Source organism: Accipiter gentilis, chromosome 1, assembly GCF_929443795.1.
Source record: "Accipiter gentilis chromosome 1, bAccGen1.1, whole genome shotgun sequence".
NCBI classification, from domain to species: domain Eukaryota; kingdom Metazoa; phylum Chordata; class Aves; order Accipitriformes; family Accipitridae; genus Astur; species Astur gentilis.
The window spans coordinates 35,684,979-35,701,619 of NC_064880.1; the positions used below are offsets into that span (position 1 = coordinate 35,684,979).

The 16,641-nt window shown below is 36.4% G+C and overlaps 1 protein-coding gene across 4 annotated transcripts in view; it reads left to right on the plus strand.

Moving 5' to 3' along the window:
* KCNH7 (potassium voltage-gated channel subfamily H member 7) overlaps window positions 1-16,641 on the plus strand; it is a 244,840-nt gene that overhangs the window by 210,592 nt on the left and 17,607 nt on the right. For all 4 annotated transcript variants that reach the window (XM_049827251.1, XM_049827171.1, XM_049827343.1 and 1 more), the window contains 3 exons: window positions 3,886-4,138; window positions 7,518-7,723; window positions 10,394-10,493. In XM_049827251.1, the coding sequence (XP_049683208.1) occupies window positions 3,886-4,138; window positions 7,518-7,723; window positions 10,394-10,493 (559 nt within the window). The remainder of the gene's footprint in view (window positions 1-3,885; window positions 4,139-7,517; window positions 7,724-10,393; window positions 10,494-16,641) is intronic.

Genomic DNA, 16,641 nt, shown 5'->3' on the forward strand with positions numbered 1-16,641 from the left:
AAATCTAAAAATTGTCATGAATCTCATCATTTATCCAAACAAAACAAAGCTATCATTGCCTCAAACATTTGCTAACTGTCTGAGGTTAGGGCACATAGATGTCTCCAATTCTGTTGTTACAAACATGTCTGATACATGTATGACGGATACCCTGTTGTCATCTTGAAAAAGAGAAGTTAATGAAGCTGGACTCCCTCTCCACTTATAAAAGACCACATTCTTCAAGGCAATATGAATCATGTCCCTACTATCCTCACTAAACTTCAATCACTTATTCCACATAAAATGTTTTACTTCTCTCTGAAGGACACTTTCCTCCTCTCTAAGCATGCCAAGTAGATAAACCAACATTATTTGATGTGGAATAAGTTTTATTCCAGACAGGAAGAGACGACTGAACTTCGACTGGATAACTATCAGTGACAAACAACTGGAACCTATGGTCACAGCATCATAACTGTTTTTTCATTTTCTTTTCTTTTCTTTTCTTTTTTTTTTTTTTTTTTTCTTTTTTGAAGAGGAGAAGGTTGAGGGTGATTTTATATCTTGTTACATGTCTTTTTGAGAAGATCTGTGTTTCTCGAATTATGCATGGGTTCTGATTATAAACATGATTCTAACCATGAGATTCCAAGACTTTTCTCACCAGGGCCCAGTGGAATCACTATTGAGGAGATATTGAGAGTAACAATAGAAACATGTCAGGAAAGAATGGAGCAACTGAAACCCAAACCTGTATTCAAATAATTTATTAATTTTGGATTTGTCATTGAGAATAATACTATTTAAAGAGCAATTCTAGCTTCACAATTTTCAAAATTTTATTTTGACAATGGTTTTATTTTTGCATTAGCTAGTCCTGCATTCATATAATTTCAAGATTATGCTGGTTTTTAGTTGTTTATAAAGTGTATTTTAAATTTTTCTTGTCACATTGGAGTGTGACTTAAATGTGTTTAAAGTCTCCAAAAGCTCACAACAAATTAAAAGAAGTGAAATGCAATATTTAGAGTTTTATTATTTTTAAGCTAATCTAATGATTTTGAAGACTGCATGGATGATTTTCTAATATTTAGAGTTGTCAGTATTTGTATACATAATGTATTGATGTTGATTGCCACATTATAAGACCATACTTTTCAATACAATTGTTCCTGCTCTATACAATCAAAGATTTCTGTAAGAATCCGATAATTCCATATTAACACAAGCTAAAAATTGATGAATAAGAAAGATATTCTCAAATTAATTAAAATCTGAATATTAGGAATGTACATGGAGGCTTGGGTTGGCAAGGTGTTGTTTGTACTGCACAATATCAACCTTAATTTGGAAACACCAAATTCTGCATAGTGTCAGCTACTGGACTTGGATTAAATACTTCACTAAATAAAATGTACACGATATGGTAAGCTCCTTTTAGTAATGTAGTATATAGTAGTTTTAAGAAATGTATCTTCTTAAGAAATGTATCTTCAAATCAACTGCTTTCTCGCATTTCTGAACTCGTGTTAGTGGAGTGATCTCCAAAACTCCATTGGAAATCAACTTTATTTGGGCAACTGTCTTTCTTCTAGACTTTTGACAATTATGGTATTAAAGAGTAAATGTTCTTCCTCGCTGATGTATAATAACTATTTTAGAGTGTAAGCTCCATGGGGCAGGGACTTTTTAATCACAGATACCTGAACAGAGGCTAGTATCTTTCAGATGTTATTGGCATATAAATAACTATTAACTAATATGCAACTATTTTAGAACAGTTTCATGTTAAGTATAAATTAATTATCAAAATAATTGTTTCTTTAAAGAAATACCCAAAGTATCTTCAGAAATATAAACCAACACACATGGTCTGCATGGTTTTTGCTTAATGGTAAAGTACAATCCCTTGATAAATGAGATGATAAACAGAAGCTGATGTGAAAAATGAATACAATTCATCCTAAGGCTGTGCTCCTGACTTTCTAACAATTCAAATACCTTTTCCTGTAAGTACCTCTGAATTGAAAATATATTTCCTATTTTGTATCCTATAAAAAATTGGACATCTTCTAAATTATATTCAGATAGATGTATAGCAAAAGAATTAATTCAAAATAGGTCTTTTTTACTCACATGACTAGAGAACAGTTTCAAAAAGACACCCGTAATTTTTCTCCACCTGTCTCATTGACCGGATGTATTTGGTTATCAGTTTCTCAGTATCGTTCAGTAAATAAGTTGCTACAACCAACAATATTTTTATTTCAATATAATTATAATAAAATAAAAAGAGTAATTGAATACTAAGCTATTTCTAGTGGTGTGATAGATACTAAAAAACAGTGGCACCACAGAAACTTTTCATTTATCATATTTTCTTTTGCTTATTGTTGAATGCTGGTTTTTTTCTGAGGATGTATAAACTTCATACGGTAATGCCCTATAGCTCATAAAATTTTTGTATATATTTGTGTTAAAACATTCTGTTTGTTATTTCACAGCACTGATTTCCATTAGCAATCATAGAAACATTTCAACTCAGTTAAAGGTACTAATATTTCATTTGTAAATCATAGCTTGGCCTGTGTGGACAGAAGCCTCATATCAGAAATGTGTTCATCTTCTCCACTAGCAAGGGATATGAGTTGTGAATATCTTTATGCAATAAGAGTGAGTGAACAGACCTTTTCTGTAAGAATTAATATAGCAACAAGGGAATGCATTTTGGATATATTTTTTTTCTGTGCAGGAATATTTACAAGTTTGTAGAAAAACACTGCAGAGAATAAACAGGAATCAATTAATAGACTGCTCTAATGACAAAAAGACACGTCCTGTTCACATATTCATAAGACTGGTAGCATCAGTTCATGTTTTGCCCTTAGAAGTATGCAACAGATGTAGCCAGTCGCAGGGAAAGCATATGACCCATTAACATCATTCACAGCAGATAACAGGACTTAAGGGAAAGAAAGGGTGGTGCATAATAACGTGTCAGGCCCATTCCTTAACACAGTGGGCAGAGTCACAAGATTGGCAGTACTCCCACAGAAGTCAGTAGTAGAAATGTTTATTGATTCTAAAAGAATCAGAGGTAATATGATCCTAGACAATTTAGAAAAGCTCACACATAATGACCATGTTGTAAGTAGCTCACTTTTTTTCTTCTAAACAAGATTTACATGTTACCATGGTACCCGAGAGGAATCCCATGGTTCTACTTCAGGCAAACTCCCATTGTTCTAAGACATGAACAAGGACCATAGCAACTAGCCCTATGGTTTACTGAACTAATCATCTGCCTATGCAAATCTGCATAACACCATTGTTTCAGTGGCACATGTTGTTTTTTCTGATAAAAATCTAAGTCAGTCCTACACTTACAAGCAGAATATATTTAACACGAAAATCCCATTAAAATGCACTCTCTGAAAAATATCTGATCTTGTTCAGATAGCTCTCATTTTACAAATGTCATTGTTATTTCAGAAAAAAACTCTCTTATATTAAATTTAGTACTTTTATAATTGATAAAAATGAAGTTAGACATATTAGTCCAAATAGGTGCAATTCAGTCAAGACTCTCCCTTTAGCTGTCTTATTTGTTATTTTACTGCAGTATATTCATTCTTATACCTTGATAACATTTCTTGCAATGAAAGAAATCTTAATAAAGAGTTTTGTAACCACTACATACATTAGTATGTACTTTAGTCACATTGTATAAGCTTTGCAATTAAGATTACACTATTCACTTATTGAATTGTAATACTCTGACAGCTCTTAGCACCACCTCTATTTGTATGTGACTTCTTTCTTTCTGTGCAGGAAGAAAACATAAAAATTATATAAAGCAACTTTCATAGCATTCACATGAAATCCTTATGCTTGTCTTTCCAGGTCCTGAAGGGGTTTCCAGAATGCTTACAAGCTGACATTTGTCTGCACCTCAACCAAAATTTGCTTCAGAATTGCAAAGCTTTCCGGGGGGCCAGCAAAGGCTGTCTTCGAGCTTTGGCTATGAAATTTAAGACAACACATGCACCTCCTGGAGACACTTTAGTGCACTGTGGAGATGTTCTCACTGCTCTTTACTTTGTGTCAAGAGGCTCCATTGAAATCCTTAAGAGTGACATTGTTGTAGCCATTCTTGGTAAGTAGATTAACACAAGGCATGTTAAAAGAGTCAGGGGATTGAAAAGAAATATCCGTTGTTTTTCCTGGGGAAGGAAATTTGTAAATGTTTTACTTACTGTTATTTAAATCAAGCAGAGAAATAATTTGTTTGAGGAGCAAAGTCTACATTACTGCAATAATTCATGTACACCAAAGACCCCATGTCCTTGGATATCTAAAATATAAGAGCAGGAGTGAGTCAGATTTATCCCTAGGTAAGTGGTAAACTGCAAGTTGAGGCAAGCAGATAATCAATTTACTCCAGTTCTGATTATGCTGCAAGAGCCAAAGTCAAGGATACCCTTTTCTTTAACAGTGTATGAGAGTACTGAGTCACACAGACCCCCTATATGCTAACTGGAGAAAAAAAATGTATCTAATTCAGGCATTCGAAATGTCTTCTAGAGGTTTGCAGAAATGTCTGCTTGTGTCCCCTGAGCATATAGAAAAGGAAGAGAATAACAGATTCATCTGATCTTGATTGATACTTAAGCTTAATAACACCAGTGTTGTATAGCATGGGGAGTTGGTTTTTTTCCCAGTGAAGATGGCTCAGATCAATGTTCAATCCAGCTAGGAGCTCACCTGCAGCTGGTGATAGCTTCTTATGTCAAACCAACAAGACTTCATTAGCCACCGCAGTTTTAAAAGTAAAATAACTAAAAGCCTACCTAAGCAAGACTACTGGTTTGTTTCTCCAATTTAATATCAGGTAATAAGAACACAAAGAATGATTGAGTAGATGAGTAAGGATTTTGCTCTATGGAAACCTGCACCAGCTGTAACATCATTCATATGTTCTCCTTTCTATCTAACATCTGCTGTAGGAACTTACAGCCAGAAAACTAGCTGAAGCAGAACGTGGACTGGAAGCAGTATGTTACTATTAATCCACTTGCAACTGACTATTCTACTAGTACTTTGCAGGGTGGATATGTGAACAGAAGAACAAACGTGTGCCTACAGCAACTCTTCCCTAGGTTTAGATGGTGTTACCAAGATGATTTGTCATCTCATGCTGTTGCACCCCATCAGATGGGCCAGCTTTAGGCACAAGCAAAGTAGGGAGCATGCAAATATAACACTGTGAGGTTTCTTACATCAAAAACATGTAAATTTCTATAGCACTCACAATCAAGAAAAACTGACAAGTTTATGAACTCATTAATTTCTTCCTGGACCAAAGATGCAGACTGGTCAAGTTTTGCATGTTATGCACATCAGATCCTTGAGCTCTCACACTGCAGGAGAAACCCAGGTATTTGCAGGGCAATGCCACTATATCTCTTTAAGCCTACAGCTCCTCACACCAGGGGCCGCAGTTTGCAGCCTCACTCTCCTGGGGAAGGGTGGTTCAGACAGAGAGACAGTTGTGCACAACTGCAGCCAAAAGGAACTGCTCTCTGGGCCCACATCTGTTGCACAATCCATGAGGCAGGAGCCTGCCTGATAGCTAGCTCCAGTCAATGAGTCTGTGGTATCTTGAATCTGTTAAAAAAGAATAGAAGATGATACAAATGAAAATTACTCTGCAATGAAATCACACAGAAACCTAACAAAGATTATCATTACTTAGCCAAATATTTTTAGTTAAGTCCTCTTTCTGAAAAACCTACACACAGAAACGGACATAAAAACCACTCAATGCTATGTCCTCTGGGGTTGAAAAGACTTTTTGCAACTTCATCGCAGAAATCAGAGTTCTGAGAAATGTTGGGTTTGTCCTTCAGTTTTCCTCAACTTGTCTGCACTGCCTGATGCTGCTGGGTAAGGTCTGATCAGTACTGACCTGACAACAGTAGTTCTGTGCCAAATCCTTAGAAAATACAATGGCTGCGGACCTTGTAGAATCTACCCCCTCTTTCAGCTTTGCATACAAGATATAAAAATACTGCATTCATGTCAATAGTCATATTGCATAGAAGGTATTATATGCCTTGAATAGGGACCCCTGCATTCATAAACATTAACACCAGAGGGACTGTTAGATTATATTGGCTAACCTCTGTTATATCACTGAGTCCTGTTACACTTCGTACCTTTAACTGTCTGTTGTGTCTAATGAACTCTGTTTGATGAAAGAAAAGCAATGGGGTGTGTTCTGAAGACATGACAAGATGAAAAAGTGATCACTTTTCTTGGCAGTTTATTTCCATAGTTAATAGTTTTTATTTTAAAAAACATGTGCTTTAATTCCAGTATAAAATTATCTTGCTTCAATTTCTTTCCATTGGTTCTTGCTATACATTCCTTATTATATTCTAGAGGTGTTTAGTACTGAGTAATTTTTCCTCTCTACAAGGTTACATGCAATATAATCAGGTTACCTCTTAATTTTCCTGTTGATAAGCTGAACAGACTGTGCTCTTTAAGACCCTCACTGTAAATCAGCCCTTAAATTATTTTTTGCATCTTTTAGCTGCTTGCTCACCCAGTTTTCAGCTTCCTTTTTAGAAAATGAGGAAACTGGAACTACTTGCACTAACGTAATATAAAAGCCACAAATGTTTAACACAGAGGCAAAATCACCCCTGTATTCTTTTTTACCAGTCTACTGTTTCTCAGTTGCCACGACCACTATTCTTTTCCACAACTGTTTTCCTAGTTCCCCCCTCCCCCCAAACCCCATTTTGAAGGTTAGCCCTGCAACCCTTAGTTTAGAGCATATTTTCACTGGTCTATGGCTGCAACTGCTCTGCATTAGGTGCATATTTGGGGAAAACAAGCAATTTAATAGAGATGACAATTTTAGCAAACAGGTACTGTGAAAGTATCAACATTGATGGAAAGAATTGTAATAGCATCAAAACAGAGGCAGCTATGTTTAAAGAGCTTCTTCAAAACAACTTCTGCATCTTGGAAGTTTTGCATTCCCTATGAAAAATATAAAAAATAAGACATTTTCTACTAAAATATATTTCAAGTATGGTCTGTTTCTTCATGTAATTCTTAACAAAATGAGATTCCAGGCCAGACAGGTCTTGTAGTCTACTGAACAACAGAAATTACATCTTTCTCATCATAACAATATGATTTAAATCAGCAAATACTGTTTTTACAAGAAAGGACAAATGAACCTGCTGTAGTCATGCTAGATGGAACTGAAGAAATACCATGACGAAACTAGATTTTCCTTTCACTTAGTCCAGTTATATGCCTATGTAATTTCATTGATTTTAGTAATTTTGCTTTTAATATTTAATAATAATACTTTTTATTTACAACAATGTATGTACAATGGTAATCTGATTGTCTCACTTCATGTAAAATCAAGTATTCTACACCATTATCATAAAGAAATACATAATTTAATTTATTCATGTTTAAAATAATAATCTCTAATTTTCTTTCTGCAGGGAAAAATGATATTTTTGGAGAGATGGTACATCTTTATGCAAAACCAGGAAAGTCAAATGCAGATGTGAGAGCTTTAACTTACTGTGACTTACATAAAATCCAGCGAGAAGACCTACTGGAAGTTTTGGATATGTACCCTGAATTTTCTGATCTCTTTCTCACCAATCTAGAACTGACTTTTAATCTGAGAGATGAAACTGCAAAGGTACATACAATAAGTAATTTTTTTCTTAATATTGGGCCAAATATGTCCCACAGTAGAAAAGCTTGAAAATAACAATTGAAAAAACAAGGTTAGCAAAATTAAAAGCTAAAAGCCTGAGGCCAAATCCTATTTTAAAAAAATACATTCACCTGATTGCTCCTACTGAAGTCAGTTAAACTCAGCAGAAGTCAATGAAATTACTCAGATGATGATAATCTAACAGGATTTGGTTCTATATTTAAATAGTATTAAAATTTCAGCCAAGGGAATTTTGGATGTTTTGTTAAAGCCATGGAAAATATGTTTTTTTTCAGATTACTATGGCCTAGGTCACCACAAGGGGAACTTTTGACACTAAATATAATTGTACAGCCATAAAATAAAGATAAATCAGATTATCTGGAATCATTCTGTGTCTAACAATCAAAAATATTTAATTGCCTTTCAAACATGAATTGTTAATTCTCTTATCTTGGAGTGCACTCTACCTCCTAGGAGACTAAAAGTGTACAAGGGACTTGTCAAATTTCACTCAGTCTTCAGATTTGCAGGGATTTCCTGGTCCATTTTTCTCACAGTGCCTGTCCTAAGTGTCCCCTTTTGCACAGACTGCATCTTCAGAAAAACAGAAAAATTACCAGTGTTTCCTTATTTCACACTGCCGGGGTCAGTCTGAATTGGGAAACAAAGGGGAGGTTTGGCCAGAAGGGGAGAAGGCAAAGGCTACTGCCCAGCTTGTGCTACAGGGGCTAAAGCTTTCCCTAGAAAGTTGCAGAGTACACCAGTACTGGCCACCAAACATGGACTACACTGCACATAGAATGACCAGTTTACATTTCATTATTTCTGAGATACTGCCATTTTGTAGTTTCTTAGTACACTTTTAAGGAAAAACAGAGGTTCAATGAGAAGGAAGCAATATAATTTGGCCTCAAAGGCCTTCTGAGAAACAAGGAGACAAAGAACACTAAGGTTTGTACTGTAAATGAGAGGGGCACCTTTGCTAATCACGTGTGGATCTTTAGTTTAAAAAATTAAAACAAATATAACTTCTGACAAGAAATGTCACTTCTTTTTATGCTGAGCCTTTTTTTAATAAAAGATCATTCTGAAAATGAAAGACCAATTATATTCTTTATTTTAAAAGTCATCTTTTTCTGTTTATTGAAAAGGTCATCATTATTAATTACTTGTGAAATACAATGAATTTATAGTCTAGTGATAAATTTAAGTTAAAACTGAAAGTCCACATATTTGAAAAACTTCCTTAAGGATTAATTCACATTAATGATTTTAGTCTGAGCAATTATTTCCTGCAATTACATTGTCATCAATGTTTTATCATTATTTTTTCCTTAGATCAGAGAAAATTGAAACAAAATTCCACCTTCTGTGTTGTGGTGTACAATACACAAAGAAAGTCCTCACTGCTCATGTTCCTTAGAAATTTTTCTGTTGTTATTTCTTACTGCTGTACCAGCCACTAAGAAAAAATTGCTAGACTTCACAGGGACAGGGAAGGGAGGACAGAGCCATGCCTCTGAGCGTGCAAAATCACAGTTTTCTTCAGCAATTCCACTTGCTTTCCACTGTCTATTGCAATCCAGAAAATGATCCCACAAAAGAAGCAATGAGCACATTCTGATCTTCAAAACATCACTCAGATCCAGATTTGTTAAATGAATAATAGGTGCTTCTGCTTCGACTTCCATTCCTCTCCTCCTATTTATGTAAAAGTGCCTTTTTCTTCCTGCAGTTATTCAACCAGTGGGCCACCAGTGAAGCACCTTACCCACCAGGTTTACAATTAAGGGAATAGAGAAAGATGTAAACACTTCCCACTTCTTTCCCTCTGCCCTTCTCCCACATGCAAATCTACTTACTTGAGTGAGGGAAACCTCACTAGCACAGGGAAGGGAAGTAGGCTGAAGCCAATGCCATGGGTATGTACACAAAGAGCATAACTGGTGTTTTATTTGCTTATTTGTAAATTTCTTGGTTTTAAATAAGTGGAAAGAAGAGTTAAATTCATCTTGTACTTATTAGGGCAAAAAAACCACATCCATCTTCCGTAAGATGGATATAGAAAGACATTTTGTTCTGCTGTGGAAATAAGTATCTGAATAACTGAATCTGATAGAAAGGAAGGGAGGGTCTAGAAAGAGAAAATAATGAGGGGTAACGTGTCTGGTGTTTGTCAGCCTTATATTTATTGTTGTAAAATGTAACTTTTATAATCATTATCACATATTTAAATATAAATCTAATCACAATCAGTTACCACATTACTTCTTGCAATAGTATACATTCTCTGTTAGAGGTTTTGGGGGGGGGGCGTCATTAATTTCTTTACGATTACTTAAACCACATCTGTGCAAGTTCAGGACGCTGATAACACATGAACACTTGTCTTTACATGTAAATTTATTATCAGGATACTTTTGTTTCACCATCAGGTTGTGACATTGTTGTGTTTGCTCAATCTGCATGAACTTTTTAACATTAGCATTGAGCAATATCATTAGCTGGGGATGGAGTGTCTGATGCAGACTGACTTGTGTAATATTGCCTTTCTTAAAGCTTGAACATTAACATTCAATCACCTATTGAAAACCTGCTCTCTTTAGATGGGACTAATCTGTCATTATGTTTCATATTTCATTAATCAAGTCTGACCTCGTAATAAGATCACAAACTACTAATGATACGGATGGAGATAACTGCAAACTACGAAGACGGAAATTGTCCTTTCAAAGTGAAATAGAGAAAGGTAATTAACTTCATTTCTTACATTAGACAGCACTGCTTCATTATTCATTGATATTTCATTTGGTAATGCTGGGTACATTAGGGTCCCATGTTGGCTGTTAGGGTAGCAGCTCCTGAGAATCCAGCTGAGCAGCAAAAACACACTGTGCACTGTCCCCTATGTGCTTATATATGACTAGAAGGTATCAGTGTCGCCCTTCCATGACTTCACACCTATCAGTGCAGAGCTGTTCAAACACTAAGCTACTTTATTGCCTTTGAGATATACATATATATATGTGTATTTCCTCTTAAACAATATCTATTTTCTGAGACACCATGTTTTAAACTGTTTGGAGAAGCTAGTCTATTGGATTATTTATTAGCAACATTGATTTTATTTCCTCAGCAAAGTGCTTTGTTGAACTTGATGCTAGATAGTGTTTCTCCCTGGAATCAAAATATTTTGTTTTCAGGACACAGTATATTCACCACAGTCAGATTTCGATTCATATGGTAATGTGTAGATGGTTGTCCTGGCAAGAGTTCAGGTAACAAGATGTTACCTGTGCTTATGTTCACCTTAGAAGCTTTTGGGAGTAATCCTAATGAAGGAAAATTCAGTGAAATGTTAAACTTTGTCACCAGTATTCAGTATTGCTAAATACAGGAACTGTAGATAGTAGCTGTGGTCAGACAGCAACAGTCATGAAGTGAGCTAAACTGATACTCGCAGGGTTTTCATTTTTATGTAGGGAAGGCACAGTTCCTTGAATAACATTACACATTTATGGTCCAATGGTTTGTCTGACAAATTACTGTTTCTGATATGCCTCTTTCACACTCCACAGTTAAACCCCAATCCTAAATGCAGCATAATACCAATTTATAGAGTTGCAGAGTAGCTGAAAATAAATGGGAACATTTTAAACATACATAGCAGGTATAATGTTCGATGAAGGAAGACTTTAATCCAGAGCGTGGCTACTCGGAACAATGACATTGATGTTCGATCAAAGAAGCATCTTTAGGGCAGGAAGCCAAGACTGCCAAAAAATCTGTCAGGAAAATGTCCCCATGAAATATTCAATCTGCTCTTCACAAAGAATCTGTTGACAGAGGCACTTTGCCTGAATAACCTTCACATTTCTTATGAGAAAACATATGCTGCCACCTAGACAAGATGGAAGTGATCTTTCACGTTGTGCCTTCCGCAGAATTACAAATAGGCTCCTCAGGTGTCAATGTGGCACCAAGACCCCTAGGCTTTTATAGTTCTTTCCCAGTAGCTTACACTGAACATTCTCTTGGAGATGTTTATTTGCATTACTTTTGAAAGAATATAATTTCCCATAGTTTTGTCTTTGAAAAAAAACAAAACTTGCACCATTGGGGAAGAAGTGGCAAGACTGGCAACAAGCTCCTTAGTCTTGGTAAGGACTGCATAGTATCTGGTAATGTGTGAGTCAGACAGAAGTGCGGTACATTGGAAGTCTATCTGAGGAGAAGATACAATTCTAAGAGTCCTTTGCCAAGAACTGAGTAGACTTTAGGCCTGCTGGCTTACTGCCCCTCTCTGATCCCTGTTCAGACTCTCTGTATGTTGCCATAGCCGCAGCAGACACCTCGTAGTCGTAGACCTTCAGTGTCATTTTTCTGTGGCCCATCCTACATCCTGTATGAGGTTGTAGAGTACTAGAGGTTACTACTAGCTTGTAAAGTAATATTCTATTGACTTCCACACTTAACATATAGGAGGGAGTGGCATCATATTTTGATCCAGCATAGTTAGTCTATAATGATAAATATTTGGGGATGGTCCTGCAGAGCGCCTCAGAAGAACTAGAGTAGAAAAGACAGAGTTCCTGAACACACAGTTAGCAAATGCATTTCTGGTCACAGTATTCTTACAGATTTAAAAAAAAAAAAAAGTGTTGTATGAAGACTTTTAACATATTATTTCAGAACTACACTTTGAACAGGATAGAGACACCCAGCATTCTCACTCTTATATTTTGATATTTTACATCTCACTAAAGTCTTATTGATTTGTAATTACTGGGGGGGTGGGGGGTGCTCATGGAATGGTCTTCTTGCTGGCATTCTTTACTTTCAGCTGTTGACCTACTAGCATATTATGCAGCTTGAAATGGTATTGTTTCCATCTTTAGTGTGATCATCAGCTATTTTCTCCCTTTTGGAGTGCTAAAAATGGGATTGTGTTATCTCAGCCTTTAGTTCATGCTAGCGTGATTTGGATCTTGTTGCCATGGTAACTCTTCCTGCACGAGCTTTATCAGGGGTTAAACAAAATCAACACAGCTCTCTGTTATGCATCTGCAGTTAGTACTACTACTTTTCCAATTCCATGCAAGATGTTCTCACTCCACCTATACATATTTCCACCATTTCTTACCTGTGTCAACAAAAATCGATCTTAGCTAGTACAGTGGGCTCTGCCACAATGTGATTTTAAAGGGTACAAGGCTACTTGAGGAACCAGCTTGTTCTCTGGTTTCCAGAAAGGACTGCAATAGCACAAGAGGTCCCCTGCAAAAATTAATGCACACACTGCATAGCAGCTTATTCTTGCTCTCACCCAAAAGAAATTCATTACACGTCATTCAGAATAACTGATGATATTCCCTGCACAGGTGCAGGTGCAGCCTTAGCCAGTTGCCATACATGCTTGACAGTCAGCCAAGAAATGCGCTCTATGACTGCTTAAAATAAGCAGTATTCCCACCTGGCAGTTCCAAACAAAGCTCTCAGCTGGGTTGGCAAGTTAGTCTTCTGCTGAAAACTGAGGGACAACAAGCTGCTCCATCTACATTCAGTTGTCTCTTTCAACAGTGCCGAATACAATCTTTTCTTGCCCATTTCTCATTTTCCTCTAGCAGTTCTGTGGGAGTTAGCTAATTTTAAGCAAAATACATAGGGGCAGGAAGTTTCTTTTGCTCTGCTAGTTCTTAGTGCAGATCTATTATCCCATGCTGAATGGGGAATCACTAGAGTTGGTTACATCGATATGAAATCCAAACATACAGGTGAAAAATGCAAAAGTTACAGGCAGAGTGTAAGCTCACTGAGAGCTTGAAAACTTGAAGCTTTGAAAAGACTTTTCTGGAGTTCAAGCATTACTACTTTTGCTAGCATCTTGTTTAAATTTTTATTGCTGGCTCTAAAATCTTAACTTTCTTCAGACTGTTCCATTGTCCAGTTATTCTCATTAAAAGATATTCTTTGCATTTAACTTTAACTCACGTAACCTTTAGCTGAAGGCTATCAAAATTCTGGACCTGTTCTGAGCACTCACACATGATTTTCTTGAAGCCCTAGAAGCAATCAGGTATGAAACCCTTTCAAGGGAGAAAACTGGTTTTGGTCTAAAACTGCACTTGTTACATAGCCAAATCATAGCCGCCCTTTGTTCTTGTCACAGGGCATATAAAATCTATCCATCATATCCAGGGTAATTAAAATACTGGCTAAATAAACCAGTGTGGACATTCTAACTGGGAATGTAACGATGACCTCACTGAAATAAATCCTTATTCTGGATTTTTAGCTGTGATCCAAAACCAAGAACATCATCCCACAGACACTAGCTGAGAGGATGATAAGAACTCCAGTGGAGTTATATTGTTAAATTAGTAACCAGAGATTCAGGTAGCTAGTGATACTTAATTTTTAACTTTTGTCAGCTGGCCCAGGGAACTCATAACAAGGAATTTTTATTTCCATAGATGTTATTTTAAAAGGCCACAAAAGAAAGTTTTTACAAAATCTTGTTACACAATTTTTGCATGCACTTGCCCATGTTGACACAGACTGTAACTATCAAGTGGGATATAAAATGTATTGTGCAGTGTTTCGTTTTAGCATATTGTTAACTAAGTAAACTTACATAGTACTTTATTTTAATTTGAAGAGTTATGCTTCTTGACCAGACTTTTCTGAAAGTACCTACTGATCTATTCTCAAAGTAAGCACAGAAGCCAGAGCTCTAATAAACTTCTAATTGAATCTTGATTAGTACAGCTACCTTAAGTGTGCACTGCTTTTAGGTACTATCCAGGGTAAGAAGCCAAACCATATTAACATAGCTTTATTACACAAGGTATCCAGAGGCCATGGCTGGCAATACAGAAGACAAAGAAATCTTTCAGGAACTGCCTGAAATCTTTCAGAACTCCTGCCTAAAAGTATGAGGTGAAGCAGTACTGAGAGAATGGGGAAACACTCCCCTGCCCCTGCTCTCTGCCATTCTTGTCCTCTTCCCCTAGCTTATTTATTTAAACGCTTAATTTATAAATAGATGACTCAGCCAAGCACTGTGCTGCGTCCCCAGCAAGAAAGTAGGGTAAGAATCCGGACTAAAATTGAAGCTCTTACTTAACTGTGTTAAACTGTTAGTATTATGCTGATGGAGTTTGCTTGGGCTTAATTAGAAAAGAGTTTCTAATATTCAGCCAAAGTGTCAGGTGGTTAAATGACCAGGAAACAACTAATACCTTGGCAGGCATCATATGGCTTGAAATAAGACCTCATGTCCCCAAAATCTTACCTTCAGCATGAAACCCCTAGCAAAAACTATTTGGTCATCAGAGAGCTCATCACTGCAGTTTTCCATCTGCTCCTATTATTGTTATTGCAGTTACCACAGTGTCTAGGAGCCACCTCAGGGATCTTCCACATAAGTATCTTATTTCCAGGAGCTGCTCCCAGAGAGGCTGTTCCCAGAGGCCAAATCTGATCGAACTGTTGTATGCAGTGACACATACCCATAGCCATACTTTGTAAAAAAAAAAGTAATTATAGTACTACAGTGAAAGCTGAATTCCTTGTAAAAGAGAAGAGAATTCTGAACTTGATAGGAGAACTGCTTTGGCCTTTGCCCTGAATTGCTTTCTGAGGTGCATGTAATTCTTTCTTTCTGAATTTTTAAGTATAATATTATTTCCTGACATATAAATCAAGAATTGTCCTTCCATTATTATCTGATTAGCATTGAAGTTGATACAAAGCCAGACAGAGCAAAGAACATTCAGAGATAACGCTGTCACTCCATTCCTAACTTATCTCATTGTACTAAAAATAGCACAAAGAAATAAATTAAGGATTGCATGCTCACTTCAACTTTGAAATTCTTGGCTTCTGAAATGTGTCTCAAGTTCAGTTATTCAAAACTAGTCCATTTAAAAAAAGGAACATGGATTCTTATGGAAAAGTTACCCAGTCTTTAGTCCAGGATGGTGGGGGGAGGTTTCAGTATCTTCTGCTGTTCCCTAATCACAGAATCATCCAAACCTTCACAGCTCAGAGAGGAAACACAGCCACAGACACATTAACTTACTAAACTCTCACAAGCAGCACTAAGACAAAACAGTAATTTGAACAACTCTCTCCAGTACAGCTAATTTCCTCTGTCATCACTATCCAACCTACGGGAACCTTTCAGCAAAATTGCCAGGGCTTGCTATAATGATGGAATTCCACTAGCTGGTATCTTTAGGTTTCCCAGTGAAGTCTTAGGAGCTCCCAAATTATGAATGAAGTTGGAATTAAAGGAATCTTCTATCATTAAAAACAGTCATAGAAAAATAAGAACTTAAAACCTTTTTACTACTGAGAGGAGAAGATGTTTTAACTTTCCTAAAATACTTCCAGTAATGTACTTTTCCTAGGAGAAGGAATCTTCCTGCATCAGTTTCTAGACAGACGTCAGTTTTCCCTGGTGTTAGTCAGATACCACACACATATCTAACAGTATGTTTTGTAAGGCATTCTAAAGATAGGTGGGAAATTTGAAGGGAAACACAATGAGTAGAAGTGAGGAAGAAGGGCGAAAAGAAATGTGTTCTGAAGAACATAAGGATTTCCACACCCCAGGTTTCAGGAGTCATTGTAAGTCTTTGGCATTGTTTCAAATTCTGAGGTCTGACAGGTCTACAGACATCTGCTGTACCAAGGTGCTAAGCGAGGACTTATAGATACACAAATCCATGTGCCTGGTGGAACTTTAGATAAATTCTTTCTACCAGCTTAAGAAATGTCTAAACAAATATGTGTGCACTTTTAAGAACTCTTATCTCTGCCATATGCTGAAAATGGCCAAGCTTTGATATAACTGTATCTGTTTCAAAAGATTATTTTTAAGCCAAAAAATC